The sequence below is a fragment of the Raphanus sativus genome, chromosome 1, assembly GCF_000801105.2.
Source record: "Raphanus sativus cultivar WK10039 chromosome 1, ASM80110v3, whole genome shotgun sequence".
Lineage (NCBI taxonomy): Eukaryota > Viridiplantae > Streptophyta > Magnoliopsida > Brassicales > Brassicaceae > Raphanus > Raphanus sativus.
In genome coordinates this window covers 9,731,430-9,746,190 of record NC_079511.1, presented here as the reverse complement: position 1 = coordinate 9,746,190, position 14,761 = coordinate 9,731,430, and the positions used below count along the sequence as shown (strand labels likewise).

Genomic DNA, 14,761 nt, shown 5'->3' with positions numbered 1-14,761 from the left:
AAGATACAAAAGCTTGAATATTCTTCTGTTTTCAACTAAAATGAGAATATTGTTTGATCAGTTCATAGAACATAAAAAAACATTGTTTCAAATGACGAGAACTAATCAACTAGGACACAAATCACTGAGTCGAACTCTTATTTGGTGTCAAGTTAATAGCTATGAACATAAAAACATTGTTTCAATGCCCGAGCACTGAGCACTGATCAAGTAGGACATAGTCACATAGCTATGAACACCCCCCCCCCCCAAAGATAAAAACAATGACATCTACCATAGATTACACACAACCTGATTATTCTATTCCATATTAAAAAATCAATATTTGAAGAATTGTGTTCAGTCATGAGTGTATATGCAATCCATACTATTATTTGCGAAGTGATTTTTCACAACGGAGCTCCCACATTAAAAGTTAGAGCGGTTAATGTCTATGTTACCCTTAATGATTTTATATATAATTTATTATATAATTTTAACTTAATAATATTATTATCTATATGTTATATTAGATTATAAATTAATATTTTCAAAAATATAAAGATAATTCGTATATATATTATGTTGTTATCTGAAAAATATTTTTTTTTATTTAAAATTTTTTAAAAAATTTAGTTAATAATATTATTATTTATATGTTATATTAGATTATAAATTAATATTTTGAAAATATAAAGATAATTCTTATATATATATTATGTTATTATCTGAAAATAATGTCTTTGTTACCCTTAATGATTTCGTATATAATTATTATATGATTAAAAACGAATTTTAAGTTAATAATATTATTATTTAATTATGTTGTTATCCGAAAATAATATTTTTTTAATTTAAAAGTTAAAAAACGAATTTTAAGTTAATAATATTATTATTTATATGTTATATTAGATTATAAATTAATTATTTTAAAAATATAAAGATAATGCTTATATATATTATGTTGTCATCTGAAAATAATATTTCTTAATTTAAAAGTTAAAAACGAATTTTAAGTTAATAATATTATATTTATATGTTATATTACATTATAAATTAGTATTGTAAAAATAAAAATAATAATTCTTATATAATATTGACAAAAATAATTCTTATTATTATGTTGTATCTGAAAATAATTTGTTCAGTTTAAAAGTTAAAAAACAAAATTTAAGTTAATAATATTATATTTATATATTATACTAGATTATAAATTAATATTTTCAGAAATAAAAAGATAATTCTTATATATTTTATTGTTATCTGAAAAATTATCTTTTAATTATAAAATTTAAAAATTAAGATATAAAACAATTTACAATTAAATATTCAATTAAAAACATTTGTATAAATATATTTTCTAAAATGTTTCAAGTATATGAGTGTTTTAAAAATTCTAACACAATAATAAATATATATTTTTATCAAAAAATTTGATCATATATAAAAGTTTGATGTTTAATTTAGATTTTTTTAAAACATAAATAATACTTATTATGATGATTTTTGAATTAATAAATATACAACAATAAATATTTGAAAAACAATTATGTCTGCATGTGCGGGTAAACCACCTAGTAGAACAGTAAATAGTCAAGTAAAATCTAATGCACCAAATAATTAGTTGATTCTTATAGGGTTTTGACCAAATTCACTCTTTTATTTATGGCAGTATCATTATAATAGTGACAATTATAATATATATATATATATATATATTCTTCTTTAATTCTATAATTGCTGTACATTACTTTTAGCGGATACATCAATGTTAAAAGTTATTTAGTTGAAACATCCATTACTATAAAAATATTTGTAGAATATTAGCTGTTCTATTAAGATATTTGGTTTAAATAATAGTAATATTAAATATGTGGAGCATTTACAAATTTTAAATTTTTTTGAGGATGTGTTAAATTATTGTAAAACAATTGATGAGGTAGCATCATGAAGATAGATCAGTTTTACTTTGTACATATAGATAACTAACAAAATAAAATAAATGTTCTTGGTTAAATATTTAAATTTATACTTTATTATAGTATATATAGTAGAAGAATACTGGAATAGTAAACTAACTTTTTTTTGAACTAAAGAGTAAACTAACTTGCATGATATCAGTTTACATGATTTCTTTCTGAGGCAAAAGAAGTATATGTATATTAATTGTGGTTGATACTGTGTATGATTCTTTTCTCAAAAATAAACTTCATAATGAATAAAATCAATCACTCGTAAAAGGTACGGTTATCTTTTGAATTGATTATGTATAGTTATTTTTGATATTAATCTATATAAATAGTTTATTGTGTCTTAGCTCTTCTTCATATAATCGTGGAGAAATATATAAAGTAAACACAAACAAATTATATAAGAAAAAATGTCATCATCCAAACTTCACTTTGTTGTTCTTCTGATCATTGTTGCACTTCTTGCTAACAATGGACAGTCAACTCGTAAGATCTCTTCCATCATCTCTATCATTTTAATATGACAACAAAAACAAAATCAATTGCTTATACGTATTAGGTTATATTGATGTGTAGTTATCATATTCACTTTATAAGCTACTAACAAAATTATGATTCTAATACTGAGTTTATTTTTATAATATGATTGATTTAACAGGAGTAATGGATGATAAGTTTCCAGAATGCGAATTCAAAGGACCCTGCCAGATAAAAAAAGCGATTGTTTGGGGACGTGCGGAGGCAAACCTGAAAATGCTTTGTGTATACCTAATCCTAGTGTAGACAGCCTTCAATGTTGTTGTCTTTCGAACTAATTTGATTCAGATTATATTATACTGTAGAAATAAGCAGTGACGTTTAATCAATAAAATATTCAGTAATTTTAAAACGCTTTACTATGGATTTTTTAACGAATTAAGGACAATTATGTCCGGCATTTGTGACATAATTAAGAACTGAACAGCATACACTTGAGATTATCTACATATACCATCCCCACAAACTCTGACTAAAATTTTAGCAAAAAAAAAAAAAAAAAAAAAAACTCTGCCTAAAACACTCAAAACACCAAATACTTTACTTTACTTATCATCATCATCTTTATGTCTTCTCAACTCCGTGAGCTACCTTTGGACACAAGATACACATACTACACACTCTTCCTGTTTTATTTATGGTCTGTCCTCATTTAACTGTCGTTTTGGGAACTAATCCAGATGAAGTTGATCCAATTTGGTTCTGAGATTGAGGATCATACCCATGCAGTATTATGCGAAACTAAATTTCATATATAGAATTTGGGAGGATAAAATTCATTTATACAATACGATCAAAAGAATTTGATTTATACAGTTAAAATACATTAGGTGTATACAGTTAACGGACAGATGTATATTTAATCCTGTTAACAGAAACTTTAAGTTACTGTTTTTTCTAATTTCTCATATCCAGCTCCCCCCATTGTTTCAAATTGACTAAATACATCACTGCGTAGATCAAGATAAACATTTCTACGCTTGCTCGCAAAGTCATAATAAACAGTTTGAAATTTTTTTCATGCCTTAGCATATGAGAGATGTGTAACCTCAACATCTTCTACCAAATTTTTGACATGCCATCTCATTAACGCGGACGTCCTTTCCGAATGATGTAAACTCTTCAATATGAATTTGATTAGTAAATACGACATATGTTGTTCCAATAGACGATTGCTTCCCATGGTGTTTTGATAGCTCGGCTTTCTACGAAATTGGCATCCCTGTAGATTCTCGTCGTCTTTCCAGACAATCATGAATTGTCAACGCATAACATCAATCATTTCAGATGCCAGGTCAAGACCCACAACATTACTAACTGCAAAATTTCACCAGCAAAAAATTATTAACTTGTAAATATTCATTAATTAGATCAGCCCAAAAAGACATGCACTTCTCATTTAGATTACAATGGTTTTTAGTTATCATCATTCTAGATGTCAGTGATAATCTAGAAAGTCCTACACATCTGTCTTGCCTTCTTTTAAAAGTTAGCATATAGAATGGATTGGACGAATAAATACTTTTTTCTACTAGTAAAACCAAAAATGTATAGAAACTGACTAGTTAAATACCGTGACCTTTAACTCTTCAACGTGAAGAACGGTTAGTTGTTTTCTTACTTTCTTGGCTCGTACGACTGATATATTCATTGACTTTTATTCTTTGCATTAGACGTGAAGAATGGTAACGGAGTCAAAGCAGCGTGGTGGATTTATCTTTGAGGTGTCGCAATATGTATAATTGTTTTGTATATAAAGAGATGACTATTAAACCATTTAACTATCACAATTTCCAGTTTTATCAAAAATAAAAAAGAACGACTGCAAAAGCGCTCTTGGAATTCAATGAGTATCATTCCCATTACTCTTTCTTTGCTCTTATTTATTTTTAATTCTCAGAAACTATTTTCCGCTGCTACAAGAATCTTGTGTCGTCCAAATCAGAGAGATGCACTTCTGGAGTTCAAAAATGAGTTTGAGATTGGCAAACCTTCTCCTTTCTGTATCATTGCTCATCCGAAGACATTGTCATGGGTGAATAACAGTGATTGTTGTTATTGGGATGGTATCAAGTGTGATGCTAAGTCCGGGGAAGTTATTGAGCTAAACCTTAGTTGCAGCAGCGTCCGTGGCCGGTTTCATTCTGATAGCAAGATTTTAAAGGTTCAAAGCCTTCGTGGTCTCGACCTTTCACGTAACAATTTCAGTGGCCAAATACCATTTTCAGTTCAAAAATTGTCTCATCTTACCAGACTCGATGTTTCCAGAAATTCTTTTAGTGGTTCAATTCCTCCGTCCATTGGAGACATTCCTAATCTCCATTTTCTTGACCTCTCTCGTAACAAATTTGTTAGTAAAATCCCATCTTCACTTGGAAGTCTATTGCACCTCACCTCTCTGGACCTCTCAAATAATAGTTTTTTTGGAGAGGTCCCATTTTCATTTGGAAATCTCTCTAATCTCATTTCTCTTAACCTCTTTGATAATAACTTTGAGGGTAAACTTCCATCTTCACTTGGAAATCTTTCTCATCTCAACTTTCTTGACCTCTCTGTTAACAATATTGTTGGTGAAATCCCATCTTCGCTTGGAAATCTTTCTAATCTTGTTTTTCTCTACCTCCATTATAATAATTTTTCTGGTGAAATTCCATCTTCACTAGGAAATATTTCTCATCTTACCTATCTCACCCTCTCTTTTAACTATTTTACTGGTGAAATTCCATCCTCTCTTGGAAATCTTTTTTATCTCAAAAATCTCATCCTTTCTCATAACAGTTTTTTTGGTGAAATACCGCCTTCTTTTGGCAGCTTGAGCCACTTGGCCTTCTTAGATGTTGAGTCCAATAAACTTAGTGGTAGCTTCCCTCTTGCACTACTAAATCTGACAAAACTGTCTATTTTATTCCTCTCCAACAATCTGTTTTCAGGCGTGCTTCCTTCTTTCAATAATATATACCCATCATCTAAACTAAAAGAGTTATACATAGACAGTAACAACTTCATAGGACCAATCCCCATTTCCATTTTTCAATCGGCCAGCCTTGTGAGAGTCCACCTTGGTAATAACCGCTTCAGCGGAAAACTGCCTGAAATATTTTTCAATAGCAACAACCTAAGGTTCCTCCATCTTGGTAATAACCAATTAGTGGGAAAACTTCCGAGATCTTTGTCTAGCTGTTCGTCTTTGGAGGTTCTAAACTTAGAACACAACAGAATTAATGACACTTTTCCATTTTGGTTGGAATCCTTAAGAAATCTACAAGTGCTGGTCCTCCACTCTAATGAGTTTCATGGGTTGTTACAATATCATCCGAACGGACCGAACGTTACTCCTTGGTTCCCTCAGTTGCGAATAATTGACATATCATATAATTACTTCGCTGGAACTTTACCACCTGATTTTTTCATGTATTGGAGAGCAATTTTCTCAAAGGGAAACCATTCAGAATTGAATTACGTTGGAGATCGTTACTATGATCAAGACTCGTTGGCTTTGATGAATAAAGGACTAAAGATCAAGTACAGAAGGATCCTCACGCTCTTAACGGCCATTGATATTTCGGGAAATATGCTCCAAGGAAACATCCCTAAATCCATTGGCCAAGTGAAGAATCTTATTGTACTCAATCTGTCAAGCAATGGTTTCAGTGGACACATTCCTTCATCTTTGGCAAATCTGACTACACTCGAGTCTCTGGACTTGTCCAATAACAAACTTTCAGGCCAAATTCCACCTTCTCTTGGAGACCTAACAAGTCTTTCAAACATTACGGTTTCCCACAACCAGCTCGTTGGTCCGATACCTCAAAGCACACAGTTTCAGACGCAAGATGCTTCATCTTTTGAAGGTAACGTGGGACTTTGCGGTCATCCTCTCAACATAACATGCGGAGTCACAGACACAGGGAAATCAGAAGAACCCGAAACCACCGAAGAAGAAGACGAAGAAGAAGAAGAAGTATTGAGCTGGACTGCAGCTGTCATTGGCTTAGCACTTGGAGTCGTCTTTGGATTGATTATTGGGAACGTTGTGATTTTACAAAAGCCTCAATGGCTCATGAAGATATCTAGTGTGGTATGTTGAATATCCAACCAACAATTCTTTTTCTGCAAATCCTACAACTGTTATTTCCCCATTTATTTTTTTTTTTTGTCAACTATTTCTTTCATTCAACTTAAAACACAAAAGTTATAACATTCATACATTCAAGGCTAAACTTTGCCAGAGAAAAAACCTGAACATTATCAATACATGGAATGAAACTAAAAGATAGAGGATTGAAGAGAGTAGCAAGGCTTCTACCGTCATGGAGAACACCTGCGATCTCGTTCAAAACCGACCCTAAGCACAGGGTAGATATGAAGACTTGAGAGTCTGAGAATGTATGAAAACTAAGGAGGTTTATTTCCTTAGCCTTGAGAAGAGCTGAGCAAAGCTTCAAGGCTTCAACCATGAGTGCAGAACCCACCAACGCTCGAGAAGCTTCATTTGCATCTTGACAGTTCCAGACAATTTTACAAGAGAAAGCCAATAAAGTCTCAAAGGCCGTCATGTTCAAGAGATCAGTGTCAAAGATTGCTGAAAAGGAAGCGAGTGAGGTCATAGTTTCTGCATCTGAGAGAACCATCTTCAACACCAAGTCACCTGTAACAACACCACTCAAAGCAGGTTGAAGTTTTGGAAAGAGAGCAAGCTCCATAAAGGAGAACTCAAGTCTATAATAGACTAAAGAAACCAGAAAACCAACGTTATGGTTTTTCTTTCCAATAAGCCACAATGGGAAGGGAGACAAACTCAGACTTATCAATCCTAAACTCCATAAAGCTGAACCGTCATGAAACAATGACAATAGGATATTAGTCCGAAGAACATCCTCATAACGAGGTAACAGAGGGCTAACAAGGAGTTTTTTTTTTTTTTTGAAACACAAACTTTCATTAAACTCAAATTCAAGGACTACATAGCCACGAGGGAATTGAACATCCTCTTGAATACAATTCATAAACTACATTACTCAACAGAAACAAGCATGATAAAACTTCATATGAAGTTGACAGCGAATTCAACACCAGGTTTGAATGCGTCGATAAAGCTTCCACAACAAAGTCGGACAGCTGAGAGATAGTCACAAGTGACGTTGAGAGACAGTCCCCACCAACGAGAAAAACCGAAGTAATCTCGATTGCACCTTCAGGCCCCGTACAGACCGCTCCACAAGGTAACAAACCGATGAGTAAACTGAAACTAAGCTCGAACAAGAATCCGAGAGATTTTCTCCATTCATAGAAAGGAGACATGATAGTGAAGTACTCTCCACAATAGAGGAGAAGGTGAGAGTTGTGCGCGGACAACCTGACCTTCCTTGCTTTTGATGGCTCAGAGCTGGATGCCGGAGGTGGATTCCCACCTACATCGAACACCAGAATCACAAACAAAAGGCTCAAAGCTTGATGCCGGAGTGGATTCCCACCTATATTGGACACCAGATTCACAAACAAATGGCTCAAGGCTGGACACCGGAGTGGATTCCCACCTACATCGTATGCCAGATTGACAAACAAATAGCTCAAAGCTGGATGCCGGAGTGGATTCCCACTTACATCGGACGCCAAAATGATAACTAGTTGTGAGAGAAGGTATGTTTGCGGTGGTTGAAAACATGGATCTTCAAGATGTCGTTTTAAATCAAACGAGACAACAAAAATGTCAAGAGTCCTCGGCTTGAGTATTGTTGAAACGAAGAGGTTGACGACGTCACACGAAGGAGCCCACGAGGAGTGAGAGACCGAAAGAATCAGAAGGTTCTTTGTGTCTACCAAAACGGGGTGAGGGAAGAACTGTTGGATGATGATGTTGAAGGTTTTGGATTGTGAAGGGGTGGTTCGATCCGGTGGGTCTGGAGGCTCAACCAGAAGTCGAGGATTCAGATCCAAGAGCGACGGGCCCCACCAAATATAGAGCGTGAGTTTGAAACAGAGAACCGGTGGAGGTTCGGGAGGGACTGGACGGACTGGAGAATCCATTGGAAATACCATGTCAAAATCCGGATCTGGTGGTTCAGGCTGTAGGAGAGACCCAGATGAAATAGTTGCAGAAGACTCCATTGTTGGTGAAGAGGAAAAGCTTCGGGATGGTGAACGAGACGTCGACGGAGCGGCTGTGGTTAAACCAAGGAGGAGCTGCACCGGAGGGAGACCTTCATTCTGGTGGAGGAATTAGCTGTGCGGCTGTCTTGGACTCCGTGCCCGAGAGAGAAGTTAGCTAGGGCAGATCTCTATCATCAGGCTAACAAGGAGTTTATCATCCTCATACAGAGGTAAACTGGATCTCATCCTAAGAGATAGAAAAACATCCTCACACTGAGGTAAATAGAGTTTCAACAGGCAGACAGCACAATGAACTTTCCTCAAAAACAACTTGTTCCAAAGAGGTACATAGACAATACCTTCACAGAGCTTGTTGGAGAGATCCAATGGTCCAGAAGAAGCAACCTTACCAATGGAATTAATCGCCAGATCTGAAAGAGGAGACTTGAAATCCCAAGCTTGGGTATGTGTTCGGAGAGAGACGCAATGGGAGACACTGAAGAACGAGGCCAAACACCGAAGACGATGAACAAGGACAAAGAACGAGTCTGGAGGATCTGGTGGTTCAGGTGGGATGATGGAAGTGAGAGTTTCAAACTCTACCGAACGAAGCTTAGGCGGTGTGTTCAGATCTCTACCGATTTCCCCATTTATTTACAAAATCAATTTTGCCTTTTAAATGGTGTGTTCAGATCTCTGCGGCTTGCATGGATCTGTGGCAAACAAATCATCATATTGAACTCAGTGAGGACCGTGGATAGTACCGGGAAAAAAATTGTCTAATGCTTTTTAAATAACTCTTTCTTCCGTTTCGAATTATTTGTCGTTCTAGAGCAAAAATTTTGTTTCAAAATAAGTGTTATTTTTCGGTTTTTAATGCAAAATTTATTGATAATATTCTCTATTCTATTTTTCTATTGGTTGATATATGCTTAGGTGTATTGGTAATAGTGTTTTATTTTGGAAATATGTAAAACTAAAGGTTTTTTTAATTTGTGTGCATAGATTTAGAACGATAAATAATATGAAATGGAGGGAGTATGTTTTAGTTTTAGTTACTTAATTCGTGGGTATGTTAGCTGTATCAGCAGTTAGTTTCTTTGTTTAAGAACATTTATCACTAATCCAAGAGGTAGTAGTTTGTTCTCATCTTGGAAGAATGGTCAGAATCTGTAGTTGTTATATTATCAAAAGCTTGTTAGAAAGACAAACTCAAATAGTCAAGACGCTTATGTATTTCTTCTTTCTTTTTATAAAGGAAAAAGCTAAAATAATCCAGAACCTTCCATTAGATGTTTGTAAATATAATAATTGATTATTTTCTGGATTAAGTATTTATAACTTTTAAAAAATTAAAATAATTAGAGATGAGATTAGGGAAAGATCAAAATATATTTTTTTATCAGAATCACTAAAATTTGGTAAGGACTCCGGAGATGAAGTTTCGAACCACATGAAGATCTACTTCATTAAAAAAACTTGAGTGTGGAAAACTACTTAAGACAAAAATCACACAAGGATTCATAAATCAATCAATATTGTGATTGATCCTTAATACTAGAAGTATATGTCTATTTATTTTAAATGTTCTAATCTGCCTAACGTGCGAGCATGCATTTTAGTATTCTACTAGATAATTACCTTGCAATACTACAATTGCTTATAAAGTCCAAACTCGTCTACGAATGTGGACAATGAATATAAAGCTTGGTTTCATAAATGGGACCTCGTTGTTGAAGAAGAGTTTTAAGCAGCTAATTCTTTGCAGCTTAAAATGCCACAATAATAGTATGTTCCTTTTATTTTATTAATTCAGACCATATATCCAACTATTTCCAAAGTTTATATGATTTATTATATTGGCTTTATTGCATATGCTTAAATGAAAGTGTTATTTAAATGGTCCAGGAACGGTGATCGCAACACTAAGTGGGGCTTAGTGAAATGGGGATTTCGTTAAATTTTAGGATTTTCACAAATCCTCTCTTATTGGATATGACATTTATAAAAGTTCTAACAAATCCATGGTTATTGGATATAGTATTTGTATAAATTCTATCAAAACTCCCCTTATTGGAAAATATGGATTTCATTCAGAGTTTTTATCAAAGATTATTTTGAATTAGATTTTTTCTTGGGTTCACCCTCTAGGGTGAACCTTTAAGTTCACCAACCAATAGAAAGTTGTCATTTTAAATCTATTATCTTTTAATTAAGGAAACAAAATAACTTGCCAAATTATATTATGCTTTTAAAATAAATAAAAAAAGATTAAATAAATAAAAATAACAATAGTTCTAAAAAATATTATTTTTAAAAAATATTTATTTATAAGATTTAGAGTTTAGTGTTTAAGATTTATAGTTTAGAATTTATCCAAATGTTTATTGTTTTTCTAAGTGTTAGAGTTTACCCAAGGGTTTAGGATTTACCCAAGGGTTTAGGGTTTACCCAAGGGTTTAGGGTTTAGGATTAGAGTTTAGGGTTTAGTGTTTTGTTGACAACATATTTAGTGTTTTTCCAAGGGTTTAGGGTTTAGGATTAGAGTTTAGGGTTTAGTATTAGAGTTTAGGGTTTAGTTGATAACATTAATTTTTTTAATTCGTTTTTATATACTATTTTTATTTATTTTTAAATTTTATTTTGAAAAAATAATATAATTTGACAAGTTATTTGTTTTCTTAATTAAAAGATACTAAATCCAAAATGACAATTTTATATTGGTTGGTGAACCTAAAAGTTCACCCTAGGGAGTGAACCCAAGAATAACTCTTTGAATTATTAGAAAAAATGATTTGCACTACAAATTCAACAAAAACAAATACCATCTAAAGAGATGGAATTTATAAAACAAAAAAAAAAACTGGGACACTTATCTTCTCTCTCGTAGTGACACAATCACTTTCTCCTCTCGTAACAGCAGTTGAAGAGCCAAATTTTAGCAAAAAAAAAAAAAAAAAAAAAAAAACAACAGCAGTTGAAGAGTCTTTTGTTTAGTTATTGTTGCATTAAACTCCAGACAGCTCATTTGCATGTTTTGGATCTGGCATTGGAAGGTTCACCAAGAATCTGTTGATACGGTACTTCAACAAGGTGAATCTGTTTCTTTTGTTTCTACAAATTAGGGTTGGAGTTCTTCTCTATCTCATTTATATATAGACTTGTATCTTTTTATTTTAGGTTAATTTTCTTGAGCCTGTAGCGCAGTTCCTTGATGCTGCACATGAAAACTTGTCACCTAGAGGCTCAGAGACGCACAAAGCAATTAATTTTTTATGTGTTCCTCTTCAAGTAATGTTCTCTAGCGTCTCTCATCTACGTTCTCTATCTGATCTTTTTCATCTCATTTGTTTTGTGGATCTGATGTCGTATGGGTTCATTGGTGCATTGGGCATCTCGCCGACATTGATTTTGTTTCTGAGCTAAGGTTCTTCCCTTTCATTTGTAGCATGTTTGGTGTAAATTAACTTTTGTTTTGATGCAGTGTGTTTTTAGCTTTGATACTACAAAGTCTTTCTCTTCTATTGTAAAGAAATTGTCGAACTCGAATGTCTCGAGTTAAATAAACAGAGCTCAAAATCCTAGCACTGTTTGTTTTAAATTATATCAAATCTCTCAGTAAAATCTCCATCAAAATCTTTAAAACCAACCAAATCCTACAAGATCTGAAACCCCCAAAATTTTATGAAACACCCAGTTCAATAAGCCCCCCTAAGTTTTTCTATGGCTCAATTAAAATGAATGGATCCATAAATGGTATCTCTAGATTGGTTGATGTGAATGGTGTTGAAAAAGGGGAGGGGGGGGGGAGTCAGTGGCTTATTTGAAGGATATTTCAAGACTTCATCCATTGAAGCTATAAGTGTTTTTTTCCAAAAATTGAGTTGGGCTAATAAAAGACCAATAAGTAGAAATGAGTATACTTTAGAGAAAACAACAACATATCATGGATGTTTAGACACCAAATCCAATCCTCTTATTGTTTACGGCAACAAATATCTTGTTTTTACAATCAAAGAAGTCAATTATCTCCATCGACTACCGACTCAATCCTGAGGTGATTCTATCTTCCTTCTCTTCTCATCTGATTCTATTTCTGGATTATTTGTGAGTTTGTGGTTTAATACCTGTTACTTATTGGATGTCTTTCTTTCTTGGTTTAACAATTCTCTAATCAGCAGCTTAGGCTTTTGTTTGTTCAATGATATTGAAATTAGGAATAAGATGTTTAGTGGGGGTTCTTTTTCTGTTTATTTTTGGAAGTAAGACGAAGAATTGTGTCTTGAAGAGAGTAATTTAGGTTTTGCCGAATAAGTGTTCGGTAAATTTTCTGTAAGAAAAAAAACTACAATGTGTTTTTGTGTGGCAGTTAGCAATGGAATACGAGAATGTAAAAGACCGGTGTGTTTTGGGATTATGACTCTTTCCGCATATCTAATTCTGCCGATGCGAAACACAAAAAGTGTTATGATCCTATGGTGACATTCCGCATATATGGCAGCGGTATTAAAGCTGAGCACAAGGAATCTTTCCAGAGGAAGGGCATTGATCTTATAGATGTACCTTTAGGTGAATTCTGTAGCTAGTAATACCTCAACTATTTATATATTTTCATGAGTCAAAAATGGAACTAATAAGAGAATGACTGTGGACATGTTATTCTGGACAAAGGAAAATCCTAGTCCCGCGATTGTGGTGGTCATTTCCGAGAACAGTGATTTTGCCGTTTCCACTGAAGTTACAAAGTTATGTTAACATATACAGCAGCGGTTCCTTGAAAGTATATAGATAGATATCTGGAAATAAAGCTAGTGGAAGCTTAGTTATTTTTTCTTTTCTTTTTGGAACTTCTTAGTTATGTTTTTAAAACTTATTATCAGTTACTTAGAAAAGATAGAAAAACTGTTTGAGATGAGATTTTTCTTGAAGAAATTCAATATTAATTTACAGCAGTTCGCTGAGAGCCTGGTTTGATTCTTGGGAAGTTTATAGATATCTGGAAATAAAGCTAGTAGAAGCTTAGTTATTTTTTCGGAACTTCTTTGTTATGTTTCTAAAACTTATTATCATTACTTAGAAAAGAAAGAATTTTTTTTGAGATAAGAAGAAATTCAATACTCCCTCTGTTTTTTAAAGATTCATGTTCTAGGAAAAAAATTTGTTTTATAAGGATACATTTTTTAATTTTTCAATGTATTATTTAATGAAAATCTGTTAACTTCAAGAAAATTAATTGTGTTTATTGGATTTTTATTGGTTAAAGATTATGAAAAATTGTTATTCACAAAAATCAATGCATTTTTAATGTGATTTCTTAATATATGTGAAAAGTTTAGAATATGTATCTTTAAAAAACAGAGGGAGTATTAATTTACAGCAATTCGCTAGACTTTGACTAATCTGTATTGCATCCTTAAAATTTAGAAAATCGAAATGTCAACACTATCCATTTAGGTTCCTATTTGTCATCACATATGTGGAAAATACCGCTGACTCGTGTAGAATTCAAGAAACTTTATTTTGCCGACAAACACATCAGAAGATGGAGTGCATGTTCGGTCTTGTTGGTAATGAAATGGCTATAGTGGCGGCGGATATATTGGCGGTTAACAGTATCCTTGTCCACAAGAACAACGAGGAAAAGATCATGCTCCTTGGCCCTCACAAGCTCACTGCGGCAAGCTGAGAGCCTGGTTTGATTTGTGTTGTGGGAAGTTGTATAGGGTTCAGTTTACGGAGAATGTGTCTCTGTATTAGTTCCGAAACTAGATCCCCTTGATTACCTCTGCTGTTGCCAACTTCACTTGTGGTGAACTCGCCACGGCTTTGAGAAAGGTAACCTCTTTTCTTATTCTTCTCCTTCATTGACGACTATATTGTCATTTTGAGCTTGGAGAATTAAGGTTACTAGTAGCTTTGCGTTAGATGGTGCCAAGGTGATGGATATTGTTTTTTTTTGTTTTTTGGACACTACTTAGTTAAACTTGTTATGGTTTGAAACTTTCTTGTGTGGTATAAGCCGTACCTGAGATATAATGGCCCTGAAGCAGAATTTTTTTTTGGCCCATTTCTTTAAAAAAGCTGCAAAAATTCTAAAAAATAAGCTGTGGAGTATCAAAACCAGTTACGACACAACCGGTTGAACTACATAAGATTTCTGTAATTATTGGCCCTTTAAAATAATT

General features: G+C 33.2%; 2 protein-coding genes across 2 annotated transcripts; one reads left to right on the top strand and one right to left on the bottom strand.

Annotated features, from left to right (window-relative positions):
* The first annotated feature begins 4,173 nt into the window (after window positions 1–4,173).
* LOC108861454 (receptor-like protein 43) lies at window positions 4,174–6,592 on the top strand. Its single transcript, XM_018635322.2, has one exon. The coding sequence runs from the start codon at window positions 4,333–4,335 to the stop codon at window positions 6,571–6,573; it is 2,241 nt and encodes a 746-aa protein (XP_018490824.2). The 5' UTR covers window positions 4,174–4,332; the 3' UTR covers window positions 6,574–6,592.
* LOC108861464 (uncharacterized) lies at window positions 6,592–9,218 on the bottom strand. The gene is made up of 2 exons (XM_057010075.1): window positions 8,936–9,218; window positions 6,592–7,134 (listed from the first exon to the last, which is right to left on the bottom strand). The coding sequence occupies exon 2, from the start codon at window positions 7,115–7,117 to the stop codon at window positions 6,665–6,667; it is 453 nt and encodes a 150-aa protein (XP_056866055.1). The 5' UTR covers window positions 7,118–7,134; window positions 8,936–9,218; the 3' UTR covers window positions 6,592–6,664.
* Window positions 9,219–14,761: the final 5,543 nt, after the last annotated feature.

Bases quoted from the DNA above. Each gene is read 5' to 3' on its own strand.
- LOC108861464 (XM_057010075.1), bottom strand. From the start codon at position 7,117: ATGGTTCTCTCAGATGCAGAAACTATGACCTCACTCGCTTCCTTTTCA.
- LOC108861454 (XM_018635322.2), top strand. From the start codon at position 4,333: ATGAGTATCATTCCCATTACTCTTTCTTTGCTCTTATTTATTTTTAAT.